This window comes from Ictalurus punctatus, chromosome 14 (genome assembly GCF_001660625.3).
Source record: "Ictalurus punctatus breed USDA103 chromosome 14, Coco_2.0, whole genome shotgun sequence".
Lineage (NCBI taxonomy): Eukaryota > Metazoa > Chordata > Actinopteri > Siluriformes > Ictaluridae > Ictalurus > Ictalurus punctatus.
In genome coordinates, this window is record NC_030429.2 from 22560086 (window position 1) to 22583337 (window position 23252).

At 40.3% G+C, this 23252-nt stretch overlaps 2 protein-coding genes across 5 annotated transcripts in view; one reads left to right on the forward strand and one right to left on the reverse strand.

Annotated features, from left to right (window-relative positions):
- LOC108275104 (fatty acid desaturase 2) overlaps positions 1-18748 on the forward strand; it is a 21946-nt gene extending 3198 nt beyond the window's left edge. Inside the window, exons 2-13 of the mRNA XM_017485696.3 lie at positions 472-745; positions 1231-1341; positions 8716-8913; positions 11596-11697; positions 12562-12687; positions 12835-12895; positions 13018-13094; positions 13210-13307; positions 13442-13538; positions 15511-15590; positions 15732-15857; positions 18266-18748. Of these exons, the coding sequence (XP_017341185.1) occupies positions 536-745; positions 1231-1341; positions 8716-8913; positions 11596-11697; positions 12562-12687; positions 12835-12895; positions 13018-13094; positions 13210-13307; positions 13442-13538; positions 15511-15590; positions 15732-15857; positions 18266-18317 (1338 nt within the window). The 5' untranslated portion in view covers positions 472-535 and the 3' untranslated portion in view covers positions 18318-18748. The remainder of the gene's footprint in view (positions 1-471; positions 746-1230; positions 1342-8715; positions 8914-11595; positions 11698-12561; positions 12688-12834; positions 12896-13017; positions 13095-13209; positions 13308-13441; positions 13539-15510; positions 15591-15731; positions 15858-18265) is intronic.
- A 212-nt stretch (positions 18749-18960) lies between these two features.
- Positions 18961-23252, reverse strand: part of eps8l2 (EPS8 like 2) — a 37989-nt gene continuing 33697 nt past the window's right edge. For all 4 annotated transcript variants that reach the window (XM_017485693.3, XM_017485695.3, XM_017485692.3 and 1 more), the window contains 6 exons: positions 22097-22202; positions 21901-22014; positions 21738-21819; positions 21290-21473; positions 21030-21162; positions 18961-20674 (listed from right to left, as the gene is read on the reverse strand). In XM_017485693.3, the coding sequence (XP_017341182.1) occupies positions 20600-20674; positions 21030-21162; positions 21290-21473; positions 21738-21819; positions 21901-22014; positions 22097-22202 (694 nt within the window). In that variant the 3' untranslated portion in view covers positions 18961-20599. The remainder of the gene's footprint in view (positions 20675-21029; positions 21163-21289; positions 21474-21737; positions 21820-21900; positions 22015-22096; positions 22203-23252) is intronic.

Consider the following 23252-nt stretch of genomic DNA (forward strand, 5'->3'; position numbering starts at 1 on the left):
TTATTACACTGCAGAAGTCAGATTTCTACCCATTGTCTTTCATTATCAGGCCATGTGTTGTGTGTCGCCTAAACGGATTAGTCGATATGAAAAGCCTTTATTATTTCCTAAACCAGGTCAGATTTTACAGGTGTGGGTTAGATGATTAAGTGACAATAAGGCTATTATAATTTACAAGTACACTTTGTAGGTTATTAATATATGGGAACATAAAACAAATATTTTATACACAATACATATTTATGTTAAATATGTTCAGAAGGGAACACTGTGATGGGGTTATTTCTTATTTGTTTGTTTGTTTGTTTGGGTCTGTCTGTCTTTCTTTCTTTCTTTCTTTCTGTCCAGTTGATTGGGGGCAGGGGTATCTAACTTACGTGCTTTTGTACCATCTTGCCTGAAAGTACCAATTTCCACTGAAATGGAAATAAAACAAAACATGAGCTAAAATGAAGGTTCTTCATGTTGCAGTAGTAGAAGTGAACCAGCGGTTTGGGTGAGAGCCTGCAGCACAGCACCAAGTGCAGACAGAGTTATGGGCGGTGGAGGACACCGGGGCAAGCATCTGGGGTCAGGAGAGATCGGCTCATGTGCACAGTACACCTGGGAGGAAGTGCAGAAACACAACAGCACGGACGATCACTGGCTGGTTATTGAGAGGAAAGTGTACAATGTGAGTGAATGGACAAAGAGACATCCCGGAGGACGCAGAGTTCTTGAGCATTATGCTGGAGAGGATGCAACGGTAACTATCCACCTCATCATTCATTTTTCTTTCATTCATTTTCATTTCCCGGTCACCAGATGTTCATCTGAGGACACCACCGCCAGGCCTGGCTCCAGGGGTGGGTCGCAGTGACCATAACCTGGATAAACTTAGCCTTTTTGATTGTTTTATATGGAAAGCCTTTCAGTACAAGGTCATGCTCTGTGAAATGGGCAGACATTTGCTTGGCTTATGCTTTAGATGAACAATTTGATCTACATCTGCAAGACTTAAAATAACCATGGTATGAATTTTTCAGCAAAAAAAAAAAAAACGTTATGAAATCACAGCTAAATTTTCCATGTCAACAATTAACATCATTTGTTTTTTTTGTTGTATATTAGCCATATAAACATGTTTTTCTTACTCACTGGATATATTGATATGAACACAGTAGCTACTAGAAAAAATGTAAAAATTATTGCACTTTGTGGATAACTGAATGACAGTGCAGCTTTGTGCAGGACGCATTTACAGCCTTCCACCTGGATCAGCGTTTCGTGCAGAAGTTCATGAAGCCACTGCTGCTGGGAGAGTTGGCACCTTCAGAGCCCAGTCAAGACCATGGCAAAAATGTACGGCTGCTACATACCACACAAATGTGACTCCATTAACAGACATATGACAATGGGCATTATTCACAGTCAAACTGATATTTAGGATATTTGGTAGCCATTTGTTTCAAACAAATTTGACATTATTATCATACAAGGTACAGTTATAGGCCTTGCACAAATCCAAAAAACAAGTGTACATTTAGGCCATTTGGCAGACACCCTTATCCAGAGTGACTTACATTTATCTAATTTATACAACTGAGCATTTGAGGGTTAAGGTTAAGGACCCAACCGTGGTAGCCTGGCAGTGATGGGGCTTGAACTCCTGACCTTCTGATCAGTAACCCAGAGCCTTTAAACACTGAGCCACCACTGCCCCACAGTTTAACCTACTTTTCTGACCTCTCACAAAGCTGTACAATTTTAAAATCCAAGTCCAAGTAACGGTTGAAGTCTACTTTAAAATCGGTTTAAAATCCAAGTATGTCCAAGTATCGGTTGAAGTCTACTTTCCAGAACCCAGATATACAGTATTGCCAGTAATTGTTCAATAACTGTTTCAACTACTGAATAAGTTGGACTAAGTTAGTTATCTGACTTATCTATCTTATTTAATGTTTATCACTTTGGATTCACTAAGCCATAACTAACCTGCAGAAATCAAGTAAACACACAAACACAAAGAATTTCATAATGTCTATGCCTTACAAGTGGTGTTAGAAATTACAAATCTGAACCAGCCTAAAAAGTTATTCCACTGACATACAATTAAATGTATCAAGTTCTTACTGACCTCTGAACCTCTTGCCAGTGATTCCTACAGTACCATCCTTGAGTTTTTTTAGATCACCTATGAAGAAAGAGATTACATACACTACCTGGCCAAAACATTTCATTGCACCACCTTTAGCTTTGATTACAGCCTGGATTCATTGTGTCATTGTTTCGACAACCTTGTGGAACGCGACAACACTTATTTCCATCCAGAGTTGCATTCATTTTTGGCCGAGATCTTGTATTGAGGACGGGAGAGTCGAAGACTTTCAATGGGATTAAGGTCAGGACTCTATGGTGGCCAATTCATGTGTGGAAATGATTCCTCATGCTCCCTAAATCACGCTTTCACAATTTGAACCCCATGAATCTTGGCATTGTCATCCTGTGCCATCAGGGAAGAAGAAAATCCATGGATGGGATAATCTGGTCATTCAGTACATTCAGATGAGTTCATTTTATTGCTGCATAATGTTGCTGAGCCTCGACCTGACCAGTTGAAGCAACCCCAGAACATAACACTTCCTGCAGAGGCTTGTACAGTAGGCACGATGCATGATGGGTGCTTCCCTTCTTACCCTGATATGCCCATCTCATTGGAATAGGGTAAATCTAGACTCATCAGACCTCATGACCTTTTTCCATTCCTCCACAGTCCAATCTTTATGCTTCCTCCTTATGAAGTCTTTATAATCAAATTAGCCTGGCACTGATTAGGCCACACAGCTGTTTAGTCCTAATCGTGGCATTGTGTGTGTGGAAATGCTCTTGTTTTCACTATTAAACATAGCCATGAGTTCTACTGTCGATTTTGTTCGATGTAGCTTCACCAAGCGTTTTAAAGACCTCCCGTCACAATCATTCAAGGTTTTGAACATTAATTTTTCCGACCACATTTCTTCCTCAAAGTTGACAGTAAAGTTCACCACTCTCTTTATAGGTTTTAATAATGCGTTGGACAGTTCTTATTCCGATTCCAGGGATTTCAACATCTTCTTAGTTGTTTTCTTCGCTTGATGCAGGCCAATCATTTCCCCCTTCTAAAACACAGTGACATCTGTTCTACGACCATGGGGTATGTCTTCCGTACATGGTTGTTTAAGAAACAAGAAGTTACACGCTGCATCAATCAGGGTTAAATGAATTGTCGCCAGCTGAAACATATTAATCACTGCAATAATGAACCAATCATAGGCTCTAAAGTATTTGCTTATTTAAATCCATATTGACTCTATGAGGGATTTAGCAGTGCTAGCATATATAGGTATAAGAGCGGAAAAGTGTCTAAATAGGCTCCTATCCACATTTGAGATAGACTGACCAGATTATAATGAGTGCTGTAGCATTAATATTCTGGAAGCATATTCAGTAGCGATTCTTTGGCCCTATAGAGGCACTGTCACTTCATCAGGCCAGTCTGGAAAATACTTAATCAGGACTCTACATGGTCGTCTAGCTGAAAGGTCAGCTGTGTGGATACAAACAGTAAAGGAAATAATCACTGAAAAATGTCTGTTGCTATGGAAACTATCTGGCCTAGTGGTTTTCCTGAACATAATGACGGCAGTCATTTAGGCAGTATCAGGTGAGGTTTTTCTTTTTGTTCAGACTCAGCCAGTTATTGGCTGTTAGGGTTTATAATGTGCCTGAGGTTACTTTGGTCCACTGGTCTTTTTTTTTTTTTTTTTTTTTTTTATCCCCGCAGTAATACATCTGTGTCTACTGTCACCTGTTGCTTGTTAGTGGCAGTACATTTTGACCCATTTTTTCTGACTGGGGGTCATGTTACATAATTTTATTCCATTGCAGTTTAAGATAAACCAATAGTACTTCCCATCCATCAGACAAGTTACACCTAGATATTTCCTTAATACAACTCTATTTTTTTTTGATCATAGAATTTTTATTGAAAATTTACATTTTACATAAACACCCCACCCAACAACCCCAACAAACAACCACAGCCAAAACCAAAAGAAAGGGGGAAACAAAAAAAAACAATAAACAAACAACCAAAGAAAAAAAAACAAAAAAACAAAAAAAACAAACACAAAAAAAAACCTAACAAACATAAAAACCCAAAACAACAACAACAAAAAAAGGGGTAAGATGATCAGGAATTACAGTCCACCTCTCCTCAATCCACCACCAGGGTGCGTACATCATTGAAGTAGGTAATAAATTGTGCCCATTTTCCCTAAAATGAGTCACTCCTGCTTCTGATGTTGTACTTGATTTTTTCAAGTTTTAAAAAGAAGATTAAATCTTTAAGCCAGACTGATATAGAGGGGGTTGTGGAGAGGTCTAAGACAACAGTATTATGCGCCGAGCAAGTAACGATGCAAAGGCCACAACACTAGCTTGTTTATGGTTCAGAGGTTGACGCTGAGATGGAACACCAAAGATGGCAATTAAAGGACAGACATCTAATTTGATCTTAAGAACATCGGACATAGTTCCGAAGAAAGAGTTCCAAAAGTTCTGCAATTTGGGACAGAGTGCAACCATATGACTGAGGTTACACGGCGAAAGTTTGCATTTTTCACACATGTCAGGAACATTGGGATATATTTTAGACAGTTTACTCCTAGAGAGGTGAGCTCTATGGACCACTTTAAACTGTATGAAACTAAGTCTAGCACAAGACGTGGCGGTACGTATATTATCTAACGCTCTGCCCCAGTAATCATCCTCAAGCTCCAGGCCCAACTCCAGGCCCAATTAGTCAGACTTAGCATCGTTGGTATATATGGAAGCCTGCGGTTCCACATATAATAAACGGATCCATGATATCAGTCCATCCCCAAAGCCGAACCTCCTTAGCACCGTAAAAAGATATTCCCATTCGATCCTATCAAATACCTTTTCTGCATCCAAAGAGATGACCACTTTGGATGAGGCGCTGTTTTGTTTTGAATACAAAATGCTAAGTAGAGTACGAATATTAGAAAAGGAATGCCGTCCTTTTTAAAATCCGGTTTGCTCCTCTGAAATAATGCTAGGGAGAACCCCCTCCAAACGAGAGGCCAAAAGTTTGGCTAAAATCTTGACATCAGTATTGATGAGGCTAATAGGTCTGTACGAATCACATAATGTCGGGTCCTTCCCATCTTTGAGCAATAGAGTAATAGACGCTTGTCTCAATGTTTGTGGCAGCGTCCCTAGTTCTAAGGATTCCTCGAATACAGCCAGAAGTAATGGGGCCAATACAACATGAAATTTCTTATAAAATTCGGCAGGAAACCCGTCCGGGCCAGGTGACTTCCTAGATTGCAAGGAGTTGATTGAGTTAGTGATCTCATCTAAGGTGATGGGGCTGTCAAGCTCAGATGCCAATAGAGGGTCAACTCCGGGAAAATCAATATTTCCAAGAAAATGGTCCATGTTACCTGAATTGTCAGGAGATCCAGCTGTGTATAAAGACGAGTAAAAACTTTTAAAAGTTTAATTAATTTCTACACTATCCGATGTTAATGCACCACTGGACTGCATAATCTGAGTGATAGAGCGCGAGGCCACTCGGCTACGCAGTTGGTGAGCCAACAACCGACCGACCTTATCTCCATATTCATAATAATTGCCACGTGTATGTAACAACAGCCTCTCTCCACCTCACCTGTCGATAACAACTCGAACTCCACCTGCAAATTAAGCCTTTGTTTATGCAGCTCAGGGGTCGGGTTGAGAGCATATTGGTCATCAATATTATCCGATATCGAGATTATTACCAGATATCCGAGATTATCTGTCCCCTTAAGAAGGCCTTTAAAGTTTCCCAAAGTAAAGAGTAAGAGATTGAATCAGTTTGGTTAGTAAGAAGAAAATCATCTATTGAAGTAGAAATATACTTGCAAAACGCTGAGTCGGATAAAAGTAGAGAGTTAAGCCTCCATGGTGGACGAAAGGCGCGATGTGAAGGTAGAAGAATGTCAAGACTTAGAGGAGCATGGTCTGAAATAACAATTGGTAGATATTCAGAGTTTACAACCTGAGAAATTAGCGAGTTATTAATAAAAAAGTAATCAATGCGAGAAAAAGATTTATGTACGTGAGAAAAAAAAGAATATTTTCTCACTGTGGGGTTAAAATACCCCCATGGATCAATGTAACCATTCTGAACCATAAACTCAGAGAACACCTTTGCCATTGCAGAGGGAGCCTTTGCAACAGCGCTAGATTTGTCCAAAACCGGGTCAATAACACAGTTTAAATCTCCCCCAAATATCAAGAGATGCGTGTTCAAAGCAGGAATTTTTGATAACAAATTCTGAGCAAAAGGAGCACTATCAAAATTCGGGGCATATACATTCAGCAAAACTACTGGCGTTTGTGAAATTTTCCATTCCACAATCACATATCTACCATTTACATCAGAAATAACGTTATCAAAAGAAAAGGGCACAGTCTTACTTATCAAAATAGAAACTCCCCTGGACCTGGAATCAAAATTGGAGTGGAACATATGCGATGTCCAGCGAGCTTGGAGTCTGCGTTGATCCCTGAGACGGAGATGAGTCTCCTGAAGAAACGCAACGTCAGGTTTTTGTAGTTTTAAATGTGTCAAAACCTTGGATCTTTTAATGGGACCATTCAGACTTACACATTCCAACTTAGAAGTCTGAATGAACGTCTGGTATTTTCCATCAATTTAGATTAGTACAGAATGGAGTACAGAGAGGTTGATATCAATAAGGAAAGGGGGGGAAAAAGGAAAAAAAGAAAAAGAAAGAAAAGGGGGGGGGGGGGGGGGCTCAAAACAAAGAAAAGAAAAAAAAAGGGAGAAAAACCCACAACAACCACACCCCACCCCACCCTCCCCACCACCCGACCATCAATTATCTTCTCTCCATTCCCAAACAATGGAGGCAGAACCCTACAACACTGGAACATCCGATACTTGTGAACTGTACCTATTCTTGTTGTGTGAAGTCACTCCCAAGCAAAAAACCCCCAAACACAGTCATTATCTATCACAGGCAACCTGTAGATTTACATGGAAACTAATATAGTTGTCCACACCCGCGTAGTTTTACAGTCCCATTACAGGTATTAATAAATCGGTCAACTGTTATGTAGACAGATTAAGATGGAGGAAACCGTTCATTAAACCATCGTTGCGCTTTTTGGGGACAGTCGAATTGTAGCGTCTCATCACCGAGGTCTATCCGAAGGCGAGCAGGGTATCTGAGAGAAGACCGCACATTTCTCTCACGCAAGCTGTTTCTCACCGCAGCGAAGGCCGCTCTCCTCTTAGCGACGGTGGAGCTGAAGTCAGGAAAGATGAAGACCTTACGGCCCTGATGGAAAAGTTGATTCCAATTCCCGCGTCGAACAACTTTTTCCTCTGTCGTGAAAGTAGTGAAACCGCACAATCATCACTCTGGACCTCTGATTCTCTCGCTGTGCGGTGCGCTCTATCCAGCAATGGAGCAGTCGGAAAGATTTCTGATCCGAGCACATCATGGAAAAATTTAGACTTAAGTGTTACCGGATCGCTCCCTTCTTCTCGTTCCAGAATACCGATGACCCGGAGATTGCAGCGCCGCGAGCGGGACTCTAAATGCTCAACTTTCTCGGTGAGATGTTTGGTAGCCGAAGTTAGCTTCAGCACCGTCTGTTCCAGTGCTACAGTGCGGTCACTGTAATCGTTCAGGTGCTGGTCAAGCTCGTCAATACGCCGTCCTTGTGATTCAATGCCCGATTTAAAACTCTCAAACGACGCAACAACTGGGGCCAGAGCGGATTCGATAGCTGCTTTCACCTGAACTGTGACGGTAGATGTTAGCGCCGCTATTAAAGTGCTGCGGAGATTTTCAAAATCCAGCGGTAGCTTGTCGCCATGACTCGTCGTGCTCGGTGAAGATTTAGGTTTCCGTAGTCTTTCAGAAGCCATAATTCCTTTCTGGTTATAGTCGTGGACCGAGTAATTGAAAAGGAGCGCACCAAATGTCTTGGAAAAGATTCAGGTTGCCTGAAAAAAATACAATTAAAAGATAAAATGCTCGGGAGCTCACTCCACTCGTGCCTTGTCACTCACATGCTCAGCCGGAAGTCCCAATACAACTCTATTTAATGATAGATGTTTTCTTTATCACTAATCACACATTGAATTTCGAAATAATAAACACAGTTTTCATTATCTTATAGCATCTTTTACATCCTTCACAATGTATAAAATATTATTGTATCTATCAGCTTCTTTTCCTCAAATTCCTGTCAATCTGACTAGGGTTGTAACCGGGATCAAATCTTTATTGAGGTGCACATTGCAGAAATGTCTTAATTATATCACAATGCTAAGTGAACTACTTCGGTTGATTCCAGCTAGACACTTTAATTTCATTGAGTTATTATTAATATTTAATATGTACGTTATCTTTTGATTTCAGGGTCTACAATAAGAAATTGCACATGTTAGAGCTGTTTTTTTCTTTTTTTCTTTTCAAGTTTCTTAAAAATGACAATGAATTGACTTCTTATTCAAGAAGCATATAAGCACAAAATAAAATAAAAAATGAAACAACTTTCTGAGAAGACTTTGTGAGAGGTCTGGATGTCTGTGTCCTTAAAGTTAATTATGGCCATGAGTCTGACTTTTATCTCTTTTTTTATTCTCAGGCTGCTTTAGTGGAAGATTTCCGGGCCTTGCGTAAGCAGTTGGAGACACAGGGCTTTTTCCGCACCAGTCCATTGTTTTTCATACTATATATTGGACATATTCTGCTGCTGGAGGCCTTGCCTTTGGTACTGCTATGGAATTTTGGCAATGGCTGGATTATTACAGTTCTAATTGCTGTCTTACTGGCTACTGCACAGGTAGGATGTCTTCATCTATAACTGTATCACCAATGTTCCAATACATACTGAAATAAACAAAGCATATGTGTTTGAGTATAACAATGCGGTTGGCCAAAAAGCACTTCTGAAAAAAATTCTTGAAAAAATTATGAAGCATGTATCTAAATGCTCACAGCAGGTGACAGGTAACAAACCCTTGATGCAATTTAAATAATGTCTAAATGTTTTTTTATTCATCAATTGTTTATACAATAATCTCCCCATCGAGTCCTGGTCTGCTCTGAGTCTGTCCAGTGGAACATGCTGGGTAGATCTCTAGCGGGAACCAACAAAGGGGTATCCTTATGAGGTATCCAAACTACTTTAACTACCTTAACTGGCTCTGCTCATTTCGGAGGAGTAACAGCTCTATTCCGAGGCTTTAAATCCAGAAAGCACATGTAGTACTCCAATGACCCCTCATAAAGCTGTCCAAGAAAAAAAAGATCTGGTCCACAGCTGGGGCAGAACCCGCATTGCTCCATCTGAATCCTAGATTCAACTAATGCAGTCTCCTTTCCAGGCCTCTGGCATAAAGTTTTCCTGGGGGGGCTAAGGAGTGTAATACTTTAATAATTGAATAATCAATTGAGATTGGACCTCTGATCGGAAGGTCATGTGTTAAAATCCCAGCACTGCTGGACCCTTGAGCAAGGCCCTTAACTCTCAACTTCTCAGTTCACATAAAAGTCGCTCTAGATAAAGGCATCTGCCAAATGACATAAATGTGAATGTAAACTTTCTGGCTGTGGAATGGACTACTGGCTGACACCTACTGGAACATCCAGACAGCAAATTATTGCAGCAGTCCAACCAGAGTCCTTCTCACATTCCTCAATTTTATTTAGCTATTGTCTGTATTCTGACTTTTGGCTGAAACGATAGCTGTGTGTCATCAGCATAGGAGTGGAAGCTAATACTATGTTTACAAATAATTGTATCCAGTGGTAGCAGTGGGCCTAGAACAGGGACTTGTAGAGCACCAACCTTTGTTTGTATGTATAAAGATGTCATCATTAACATTTAAACTAATAATGGTCAGTCAGTGAAGACCTGAGTGAGGAAAAAGCTGTTCCCTTAACTCCAACAAAATTTCTAGTCCAGCTAGAAGAATATTGTGATCTATTGTATCAACGGCTACACCGAGATTGAGCAACACAAGCAAGGAGACTCAACCTGACAAGCAACTGAGCTGGAACGCTGTGCACAGAATACAGTTTACAACCAACTGGAGACATCTCTGCATCTGGTTTCTGATGAAACAATCAGAAAATCAATCATTGACCTTTGGCCCAAGGTGCCAAAAGACATGGTACCATGGACACTAATGAACAGCTTTGTGTTTGAACAAAGAGTTTGTTATTGACAACGTATCTTGCACAGAAGTCTAATAAAATATCACTGCTCTGGTACAGATATGAGAGGCCATTCCTCCCCATCACGCCCCTTCTTCATTACCAGCATGAGCGCTGAAGTCCCAGAAGGTACCTGCTCAACTTTCTCCAAGAACGCAGAATACTCCAAACTGCTATTTGGTGCATATGAACAGTCAGATTTTCCTTCCTGACTCAAAATCTCATAGAGATAACCCTCTTGCCCATTAGGGCAAACTCTGAGATTGGGAGCATCTCCACAACCACCTGATGGTTGCTTCATTTGGGAACTCCAGAGGAGAGAGACCTCCCACAGAGTTTGAAAAATTTCCTCAAGAATTGGGTACCGGAGAACTCACTGTGTGTACATAAGGCTGAAATCTAGTGCATAGCATTTTATCACACATCCAAACTCAGGTTATTTCCCTGTAAGAAAAAGAACACTCCACATCCTGAAAACCAGTTTATAGTTCTAATCCATCTAAGACTGTTCATCACATGATTTCCACCCCACTGGCATCTTCCAGGTGGTGGTTTCACGTTGCCGGGCTGAGCCCAGACAACTTCTGTAGGTGGCATAGTCACCAGGTGTTCACCGATGACAGTGGTTTTCAAAGTGGGGGCCGCCAGGGGGCGCTGGGGGCACTCAACAATTTGGTGTGAAAAATAAATAAATACATGATGTTTTTTCAGACAACCATACACACCCACACACACACACACAAACACACACACAATCAATTCCTAATGTAATGTAAAGATGTAAGATGTAATTATAAATAAACAAGAGGGATATATTCAGAAGTCTGTATTTTTAATGTGTTTTAAAGACATCTTGCAAAAGGGGGGCCTCGGTTAAATGTTTATGCCATTTGTGGGGCCTCGCCCTGGAAAAGTTTGGGAACCCCTGACCTATGACACCACTCCCAATTCAGGCTTCAGGACTCGGTCCCTAATCCGGGCAGGGTACACTTTTTTGGCACCTTTCATTTGGGTCTTTAGGATAACTTTTTTTCTGATCTCTCCCCCAATATCTGTTCATGGAGGGTGTGTTAATCGAATGCAGACATTTTATTTCATAACTATCTTGCTGCTATGTTACATTTGCCTTGTTTATATTTATCTAGGTGAACAGTGAGACAGTGTGAGCCAGCTTGGTTTAAATGTTAATTTGAAATAAACAATTTATCTTTGCATTTAGTGTGTAGCTATTTTCAAAATATGTTCTTTCATCAAAAGTGGATTCGACACCATATTTAATGTGTGCTTTATCTCTTTTCTCATGCAGGCACAGGCTGGCTGGCTTCAGCATGACCTTGGCCATCTGTCAGTCTTCAAAAATTCCACCTGGGATCACCTAGCACATAAATTTGTCATTGGACAACTGAAGGTACCAGATCCTACAGAGATTACTCTTTACCATGTAGAGATACACTCACTGATCACTTTATTAGGAAGAATAACACTCTATCACATCCTAAACGAGCTCTATTGGATTCGGATCTGGTGACTAGGGAGGCCATTTAAGTACATTGAACTCATTGTCATGTTCATGGAACCAGTTTGATATGACTTGTGCTTTGGGACATAGCACATTATCATGTTGGAAGTAGCCATTATAAGATGGGTAAATTTTGGCCATACATGGATGCACATGGCCAGCAATAATACTCAGGCTGTGGCCATCAACAATGCTCAAATGGTATTACAGGGCTCATTGTGTGCCAAGGAAACATTGCCCACACCATTACATTGCCAACACCAGCCTGAAGTGTGGACACAAGGCAGGTTGTGTCCATGGGTTAATGCTGTTGATTCCAAATGCTGACGCTCCTACCTGCATGTCACAGTAGAAATCGTGACTAATCATTCGGCTATCCGGTCTCATCGAACCTGCGCCCACTCCTGTTCTTTGCTGACAGTAGTGGAACTGGATGTGGTCTTCTGCTGTTGTAGGACTGACATCTGCCTCAAGGTTTGACAATGGTTTTGGATTCTGAGACGCTTTTCTGCTCACCACATTTGTGCAGAGTTTTTTAAGTTACCATTTTGAGCTTTCTTGTCAGAACAAACCCATCTTCCCATTCTCCTCTGACCTGGGTGAAAATCCAAGTTTCTGAAATCAAGCCAACCCAATAAACATGTCGTGGAACATGTCAAATGTTCCTATTAAAGTGTCCAGTGAGTGTCCAGCAAACATATATGACTTTTCCCTGGAGTGTTTCGATCTACGTGTCTATGTTTAATTATGTAGGGGGCCTCTGCAAACTGGTGGAACCATCAACACTATCAGCACCATTCTAAGCCCAATGTGTTCAGTAAGGACCCTGACCTCAACACACTGGAAATACTGGTACTGGGAGACATCCAGCCCGTAGAGGTAAACTCACTGTATCCTTGTATGATTTAAAAATATATATATATATATATTTATAAATGGGGCACATATGTCTTATCTTGACTCATACTGCTTAGATTTTAGACTGTATTGTTTCTGTTCGATTCTTTCCTTCGTTTCTTGTTACAGTATGGGATTAAAAAGTTGAAGCACATGCCCTATAATCATCAGCACAAGTATTTCTTTTTGAGTATGTCATTCATTGCTGTTTTCTTTAGACCGGTATGATTGCATATATTGTTCAGAATACTTCAATAGATTAATGTTTAGCATTTTAAAATAACTTCCCCACCCCACCCGTCTCTTACGCAGTTGGACCTCCCCTGCTTATACCAGTGTTCTTTAGCGTGCACATTTTTCGAACTCTGTGCTTAAACCGTGATTGGGTGGTAAGTTGCCATGGCAATTTTTTTCCACTATGTCTGAACATAGAACTACCTTCAACTTATACTTGCCCATAGAGCTACTTTTTAATAATCCTTTTCTTTTGTTTTTGTTGTTGAGGATTTTGTGTGGTATCTGTCCTACTATACGCGTTTCTTCTTATGCTATGTTCCCTATTATGGATTCCTGGGAGCAGTACTGCTTCAGACCTTTTTAAGGTAAGCTGTTTGTTAGGCGTTTGCTTAACACTTCTTTTTGGACAGCATATAAGAATTAAGCATTAAATGTATAACAATCATACACATGACAGAAAAATATATATATTGTACTTTATTACTGGTGTGATTTCCAGGTTTCTAGAGAGTCACTGGTATGTGTGGGTGACCCAGATGAACCACATTCCCATGGACATTGACTATGAAAAACATGATGACTGGCTCAGCATGCAGGTAGATTTTTGGCTCAGCGTCTAGGATCAATGGCTTCTTATCAATGGACAACTCAAGCTTGTCCAGAACTGTACTCTGTATACAGTAATACTCAAACACCTGAAATTAGAAGAATTGTCCCATGCATTCGTGAAAACGGATCAAGTGAATACAGTCAACTCTAAACTAAAATGGTTTACATATGCAATGACTGATCATTTGTGCTTTGTTGAAACCAATATTTCTTTCAAACATTTGAATAACATAAAAATAAAGTATTTTTTATATAGTAGTGCACTATTCCAGTACATTTCTAGGAGGATTTTAAATATTATCTTCACCAATACCTTCACCCCTACCATTAATATTTGGAGAAGCCTCCTTTGGAGAGAATATCAACACTGAGTCGCTTCTTGTAATGTCTGTAAAGGTTGTAGAGGATATTTACAGAAAACAGTGCCAAATGCATCAATGGTGTCTGAGAGCAATTCATAGAGTTCCCTCCTAAAGTATTGGAATGGCAAGGGAGATTATATATTTTTTGCTATACCCTGAAGACTTTTGGTTTTGAGATCAAAAGATTAATATCAGACAATAGAGAGGATTTCAGAATTTAATTTGCTGATAGTTACATCCGTCAAACTTTAGTGACAGACCACCACATTTTGATGTGAGCACAAGGATTGGAACAGGTGACTGACAGGTGTTTCTTGTTGCCCAGGTGTACCCTGTTAGACTGATTAATAGCTCTGAATATCTACTCTAACAATTAATAGCTCTGAATATCTACTCTTGGTTTGAGTCCTGGGTTTCACCTGTGAAGATTTTTGTTGTTAAAAAGGATAAACCAATATGAAGACCAGAGAGCTGTCTGTGGGAGAAAAGCAAGCCATTTTGAAGCTAAGTGGGAAATCAGTCAGACCCTTTGCAAAAGCATTGTGTATAGCCAATACAAAAAAAACAAAACAAAACAAAACACTGATGTCCTAAGAACCAGACACTGAACAGGTCAGCCAAGGAAAACAACAGCAAATGATGACAGAAACGTGGTGAGAACAATAGTAATATAACCAACAGCCTCCACAGGGCAAGGGTAAAGGTATCACAATCCACCAATCAGAGAAGACTTTGAGGAAAGAAATTTAGAGGCTATACCAAAAGACGTAAACCATTCATCAGCACCAAAGTGATGGAAAGGCAAAAGAAGGGATCTGCTCATGATCGAAAACATACAAACTCATCAGTCAAGCATGGTGGAGGTAGTGTCATGGCTTGGGCTGCATGGCTGTTTCTAGAACAGACTCTCTAATCTTTATTGATGATGTAACTCATGATGGTAGTAGCAGATTGTATTTAGAAGTCTACAGAAATATCCTGTCTTCCAATTTACAGAGCAATCTAATTAGGAGGAATTTCATCATGCAGCAAGAAAATGACACAAAACACAACACAACAAAGGACTTCATCAGGGGAAAGAAAAGTGGAAGGGTTTAGACTGGCCAAGTCAATCACCAGATCTTAACCCAATTGAGCAGCATTTCACCTCCTGAAGAGGAGACTGGAGGGAACCCCCCCAAAAAAACCCCCCCAAAAAAACAAAACAAAAAACAAACAAAAAAAAAACAATAACTGAAAGAAGTTGAGGTACAGGTGTGGAAAAGCATTACAAAAGAAGATTGGAACAGTTTGGTGATGTCAGTGGGTTGCCAGTTATTGCAAGCAAGGGATATGCAACCGAATATTAAGTGTTATTTACTTTATTTTTCTGTTCCTATACTTTTGCTCACCTAAAAATTGGGTGGTTTGCCAGAATTTCAGAGACAAATTTATAGAATCCATTTTTATTTTCACCTGCACTTCTTTTTAAAGCACATTCATTATTTTATTATGTGTACCAGGGAAGTATGTTGAAGCACAGGAAATTACTAAATCTATAGATTTATTTATTTATTTATTTAGGAAGTGATATATGATTTTGTGGATTTTTGTTTAGTTGAAAGCTACTTGCAATGTTGAGCAGTCGTTCTTCAATGATTGGTTCACCGGCCACCTCAACTTCCAGATTGAGCACCAGTAAGTGGAATAGTATTGTCTTTTGGGGTTATATGCATAGGTGCATGAATTGAATATTGGGAACATGCTTATGTATGAAACTCTTATATGGTTTCTGTCTCCTCCCACCACAATCTCTTCACAACACCCCCAATCCCACAGTGTCTTCCCTACAATGCCTCGCCATAACTATGTTCACGTGGCTCCTCTACTGCGAGAGCTTTGTGAGAAGTATGGAGTTCAGTATCAGGTCAAAGGCCTATGGGAGGCCATGTCTGACATTATTGGGTATGACTGTTATTTTTTAAAATTTATTTTATATGGACACTCATTCGATGTACCGTCTAAGATTCCAATGTTTCTTCAAACGCTTTCACACCTATTCATTAATTTGTGAAGTCAGAGTCTTCAACCAGCCCCAAAGTACCCATGTCACACCACTCTTCATCTCCCTCCACTGGATGCTTGTTGCTCTCATACAAGACCTTGTCTGGATCAGCACCCCCCTACCTCAACTCTCTCCTGAAGGCTTGCGTTCCCTCACGCAATCTGCGATCGATTAATAACCAACGCTTAGTAGTGCCTACTTAGCATGGCTTAAGGTCCCTTTCCAGTACCTTCACACTAACTGTCCCTCAGTGGTGGAATGAACTTCCAACCACAATCCGGACCGCAGAATGTGTCACTACCTTCAAAAAACACTAAAGACCCACCTCTTCTGTGAACACCTAACCAACCCCTAAAACAACAACAACAACAACAACAACAACAAAACCTCACTCTGGCTCTTACACCTCTCCTCTGTGCACTTTGCTTCTTCTAGAACTCAATTAAAGATCTTGTATGGTAGCACTATTTGTAATGTTCTCTGCTTGATATTTCCTCATTTGTAAATCGCTTTGGATAAAAGCGTCTGCTAAATTAATAAATGTAAATGTAATGCTATTCAAGAACACATCGGACTCTGGGTGAAATCACAAGTGAGCTTGTTATAGCATGTTACTTGAAAGGGAAAGAAAAAAAGAGAGAAATGAAACTAAAAATGAGCTGTGCCTAGCCGATCCCAGAGCTCATGAATATGAGGCATTGCATAAACATCAAATTTTAAGATTGTGGTTACCTTGCAAACGTCTACACAAATCCAGACTGCACCATCAGCCTTGTGCACAAGCATAATGGGGCTCTTCCAGTCACTCTTCTATTCCTCCCATCTATAGCATTTATCCTAATACTATTTTTCATCATTTTCATCCTGAACCACTTTTCTTTTGTGTTCAGTGAAGCAATATGGCTTGCCATGCACAACTGCAGTCTCTGTGGTGCTCTATAAGGTTTGTGCGTCCAGGCAAGGGAGAAAACACATTGCAACTTGGCTACCTCTGCCCTTACGGTATGGTAAGAGATGGTCTCCAACTGGGATTGGAGTGGAATTGGGTATTTTTGGACAATCCGATCCCAACTCATCTCTCACTGCCAATGATATAACCAGAGCCACAGGGACCACCTCTCACCATTGTTTGAATAGGTTAAGGTGGTAAGTCTGCCTGTGTTGCCCCTGTCCATTTGAAAAACCTCAGTTGCATTCTCCCACCCTGTGTGTGACCTGGAACGGTCCTTACCACTTGACAAATAATTTTGAGCTAGAGTTTAGAAGCCACACAAGGACTGTCTCTCAGTGCAAATTGACTTATTTGGGAGCACATATTATAGAGCAACTTCTCTGATCCTCAGCCAGTTGGTTGGCTTCAGCCATTGAGTCAGGTTGGTGTCAGTGTATCCACTCCAACGTCCCAGCCAGCAGCTGGTTGATAAACTTTTCCAGTGCCACCCACATGATGACCTTCTCTGGTTTTGCTGAGTCCACTCTCAGCCAGTGCTTGCAGGAGTTGTGGGGCCTCTGGGCATAGGTGAATAGTGGCATAGTTTGGAAACAGCAAAAATGTCCCTCTGGAAACAGCTTGAAAATTTGAGCATGGCTCTATGAACAGATAAATAATCGAGCTGGCTCTCGGGCAGCAGACTATGGACCATCAGCCGGGCTTCTCCAGTCAGGATGGCTTGAATACACAGCCTCAGCTCACTCCTTGTGCTGAGGCAACACCCATCTCCTGTTACAGTGTCATCTTGATAAGTGAGCGGAAGCTTAAGAAGGGGCTTGCAGGATAGGAGGAAAAGGTTAGAGGGCTCTTGATGGCAGCTTGGTCTGCAGCTTGTATGTTCACAATTTTAGAAAGCATTTCCTGCTGCAGCTGCAGACCCACGAGAGCCTTATGTTTTTACTCCTGCATCTGGACACTCTGGGCTAGAGGTCTCCATATCTGCATGATGTCATCCTCCGGGTAGTATCTCTGGTTTTATAACAGTGTGACAATGCTACTCAGGAACACAGCAGACTCGGGGAGAGATTTCAGACCAATGTTCATCATGCAGTAATCAACAATCCAGACCATTGTTTAGGTCCACACTCGAGTGTCAGCACTGTATTCTCACCTGCTAAATGAACTAAACTAAGGGAGAAAACACCCCAGGGTTTGATCAATGCCCCCAAACAGACCAAACGCTGCACATGTGAAAGCAAACTTAGGAAGAAGTAGTGCTAAAATTAATTAGCACATGTTTGAGATTGTATGAAATAAGACACATACTTAAGACCCTTCTTACGTTGAGTGCTAAGATTTTATTCATGTCCACTTCAGGTCTCTGAGGAAGTCTGGTGAGCTGTGGCTAGATGCCTACCTCCACAAATGAGTCGTCCATTCGTCCATCGATGACTGTTTTAAACCATGTCTACACTGTAATCACCATTCAACAATATTGACATAGGAGGTTACTTCTTCGACCGTTCTGAGTGTCCATAATAAACCTGCCTTTAATTCACTTTAGTTAATGATTCTCATTATCCATTGTCCTATATGCTGAAACTGTTGTGTTATTATTGTGCTTTAGTTGTAAGTTCACTTAAACCACATACCTCATCTCTACAAGAATAACATATCTTTCCATGCTGCTGGTAGAATCAGACACAAATAAATCACGATGTTTTGAATGATTTTTAAATCTTATATTTAAAAAAAACAACAACAACAATGTTTTCAATTATTATATGAATTTATAGTGATTAATTTAACTTGCACTTTGAATTACTGAATAAATCTTAAGCTGCTCTTGTTCTTCTTCAATTTTAGCATCCGTGGTTTGTTTGCTTTTCAAAGATCAGAAAGAAAATACTCAAAACTGGCTACAACAGACTGCAAATTATTCATTTCCGGGTACAACATTAATCCTTGCTCTAAGAATCCACGTGTATAAAAGTATTAATGATAGGTTTATACTATTTCCTCCCCATGAGTTTTTTCCTAACTGAAACCTACCAGACAAAAATAGTCATGGATACATTGACACTCCAGTTTGCCACCAAGTAGACAGGCAATGGAATGCACTGTTTAATGACCACAAACATATCATTACCACACCAATATTCATTACAACACCAATATTTGCCTGCACATGAACAAATATGGACCCCAAACAGAAAACATGCTTAAAAGGAGTCAAACGTGTATTTATGTATATTATAGGCAACATGAGCAAATATAAAACTGATGGACAGTAATTGGTTCTCTGAATGAATCAGTGTCTCTCTATTACTGGATTATTTTGCACCCCTACGGAGTGCCAGGAATGAGGATTCCGTCACTGCCTCCTTATGTACGCATGTGGTCTCTAATTGAAAAGGCTGTTTAGCTCTTCTCATAAATGATGCCATCTGTAAACGTTAATAATCTCTGCGATACACTACCACAACTTTGATTATCATCGACAATATAATGACTCACAGTCATTTCTGCAGATTTCCCATATTGTATTCCCATTTTGTAATCATCCGAAATTACTGTGTATACATACTGTACACACAGAAAATATCAACACCTTGCCTTGCACTACGTCATTTCCCTCATGAAGCTAGTATTTGCTTGTGACACCAGCCTATGAACCAGAACTACTTCAAAAAAAAAAAAAAATCATGAATGAAACTATAAAACAAACAAACAAGCAATATATATATATATATATATATATATATATATATATATATATATATATATATATATATATATATATATATATATAATTTGTCAGCTGAATTTATTATATTCCTGCATCATTGTACATTCATCACTCATCTTCATTAACCTCCTTATGAGGGTCAGGATGGATCCCATCCTAGGAACACTGGGCACAAGGAGGGAATATACTCTAGACGGGACACCATGCGTACACATTTCTAAAACTCTTTCACACCTAGGGGCAATTTAGTGCAGCCAATCAACCTACTGGCATGGGTTTTTTTTTTGGGGGGGGGAAGTGGGAGGAAACAGTGGAATGTTGAGTAAACCTGGGAAGAACATCTGAAATGCTGCACAGAGCTCAGGACCAAAACTGGGCCCCTGGAGCAGTGAGGTGTCAATGCTAACCCTGCATCATTCTTTCATGACAAAAATCAGCATTTGAACATTGCATCTGCAGAAAGGATTATTTACTGTACATTTACAAATAAGTAGCCTTTGAAAAACAAATATCCAGATTTATAATGGCATTTAAGTGTCGTGAAAGGAACATACACTGCAGACTGAAGCACATACATGGACTCCAGTGTTGACAAATTCTGTCTCTCATACACAGATAATATACAGAAGCAAAGCTTAATATTTTCCCCGTAATAAACAAGCATTAAAGAAAAAAAAAATGTTATGAAGTAATTAAAACAGAGGCCTATCTAAAAACAAAATAAATAGACAAACTAAATGTATACAAGCTTAGCATATGGTCATATTGCTTATATGAATGTATAACAGGAGATAACGCTAGCAGATAAAGATAACGCAGGGTTGTGCACTTTGTCAAAAGCATTTCTGAAATTCACCCACGTTCTCCATTTATTGTTATTATAAGTCATTAATGTTACAGGAGCCAGATTGCCTTGCTGATTGATTGATTCATATTAAAAAAAAAAAAGAGAGAGAGCACAATCATTTGGACGCAGAGGCGATTTTCTCCTTCTGTTTCCTCATGATCTCCTGCAGCTCCGAGTCTCCTCGGCTCGTCTGACGGACAGAGAGAAGAGAAATATTGACTTATGTGCCACTGATAGAAGCTGTTTTATTATCCTACTGTGCTAATCTGTTAGTATTTTGGCTAACACTGAGAACTGAGCAGGAGAATTTATGAAAAACTGGAGAATTTAAGGACGGTTTAGTTAGTTAATGAATGAATGAAACAGTAACTGTTTATACAATGGCTGTCCAGTATGGGGCAATAAATTGCAACATTAAGACAGCAAACTACTGCTAGAGTTTATACTGTAAACTGAGATTGCACACATACACATTGTAAGGTGATAGATTTGGATTATAAGTGGCTGGTTGTTTGCCACTAGGCAAAGTGTGAATGAGTACTGACCTCTAGCTGGGATTTTTGCACAGTGATCTGGCTGAAGACACGTGAGCCTTCATGTCCACATACTGCCTTCAGTTCTTCCTTATTTAGGGAAAACAACTGAGCACCACTCAGAATTCCCAAACAGTCCACCGTCCTGGGAAAGCGTTTCACGAACACATACACATAGGTTCATGCAAACAGTCATTACGTCAAAGAACAACTCCTCGTATATTACTCACAAACAGTCAAATAAACCAAGATGCAGAAGCAAACAGACTCACGGCTTGGAAAAGTACTTGGATTGGAGCCAGGCGGTGACTTCTGCAGGGGATGAATCGAATGTGAGGGGAATGGCAGGAGCAGAGTTGCGCTCCACTCTGAAGTTGCGTGCTTGCGGTTGGGTCTTACTGGAGGTGATCTTTTTCAGCAGCTCATCAGTCACTTCATCCATCTGTTGATAGGGGTCTAAGAGAGAAGGAGTGCAAGACCTTGTAAAAACCCTCCTGTAGTAGCATGATTCCACAGATATAATACCAAATTTATATTGCACACGTTTAAAGATTACAGAATGAAAATGAAAACGGTTTGATCCCATGTTAATGTTCATTACGTTCACCACACTACTTAGTGATTTACAATTGCAAAATTCTAGTAAATAACTGTCTGGAACTGGCTGTATAAACATTGAAAGAAGGAGTTACGTGATTAATGTTCCTTAGGTCAACTCACAATCTTTATCCCATGGTGTTCTTGGTTTTTCAAAACTGTTTCCTCTCCCCAGAGGACTCGATGGAGATCTACCTACAAATGACTACATAGACAACCAGAGGATGTGAGATGTTTATAGGATTCCCAGCTCAGTGAATTGACATAAGAGTTGAGAATGGGTTACCTGGCTGTACATTGGGTCCACACTGTGAAGATCCTCTAGTGTGTTGGACGGCACTAACCCCACTTGCCCACTCCTGTTCTTCAGCTTCCACCACTGATTATTACTCTCAATGACCTTCATAAAGAATACGATCAGTAAAACTCATTTCCAGCACAGCTCACAACAAACTCTGGCTTGATCGTTTTTGCATCCTCACCTCTAAAATCTCATCCTGAAGAACAGAGAGCTCATTGACATTGTGAGCCACAAAGCTGTAGAGGACCTTGACATATTTCCGGGCAGAGGAAGCTGCTTTGAAGGACCTACAGAGCATGGATGGTTTAAATGCAACTTTTAAGTTGAGGAAACTTGAGACCACATAGGACACCCTACATTTCCATCCCATGAGTTCAAGAGAATAAAATTGTCACCTCCAGAGAAACTGGCGGAAAGTATCAATCCTGATGGAAGTTGTTGCAACCAGGAAGCCACTGTGGCTCATTTTTCCAATATCATATATTTAATATCAAAATAATATCGTTTTATCTTGCAATCTGAGACAGATGCCTGATATTTGGGACGTATTTATACCAAATCATTTTGATGACAGACTTTCAAGCATTTCAGAGTGACAAAAACTATTTTTGAGATGCTGTGCAGCGAGACTGGTCTGCTGGTTAGTCCGGTTACTCCGACACACCGTTCCCCAGTTCTGACAGAAAAACGCATTGCCATTGCGCTGTAGAAGTTGGCCACGTGCGCTGAATATCCAATCACAGCAGCCAATTATCCAAGCACATGATTTGTTGAGGCAAATCCTGCGCGTTGAGGAATTTATTCCGTAAAAGTGTTTACATCGTAATTTATGCGCATGTCTTTTTTATAATGCTTCAAGTGGTTTCCCCAAATTCAACTGAAAATGCAACTTACAATGACTTCTCCAGTCTCAAGATTATTCAACCCCCTGAATAGAATCCCTCACAACATCACAAATATGCAAAACAGGTGTTGTCTCAAGCACACCTGATATAACTAATCAAGGGTTTCATTAGATGCACCAGGTGTGCTTGAGCTAGAAAACATGAAACACCTGACCTGGCTAGGGGTAGAAAGCATATGAAATACCTGGACGGGGCAGAAAAAGGAAGCTATCAACGGCTGCAAGCAGATTTGTGAGAAGGCAGGTTGTGAAAAACCCTCGAGTGACTGCAAAAGACCTGCAGCAAGACTTGGTGGCAACAGGCACTGAGGTTTCAGTGAGCACAGTAAGGCGTGTACTAAACGCAGAAGGTTTCCACGCCAGAACTCCAAGACATACAGCACTACTGACCCAAAGCACAAGAGAAATCGCCTCAAAATCATATAAATAAGCC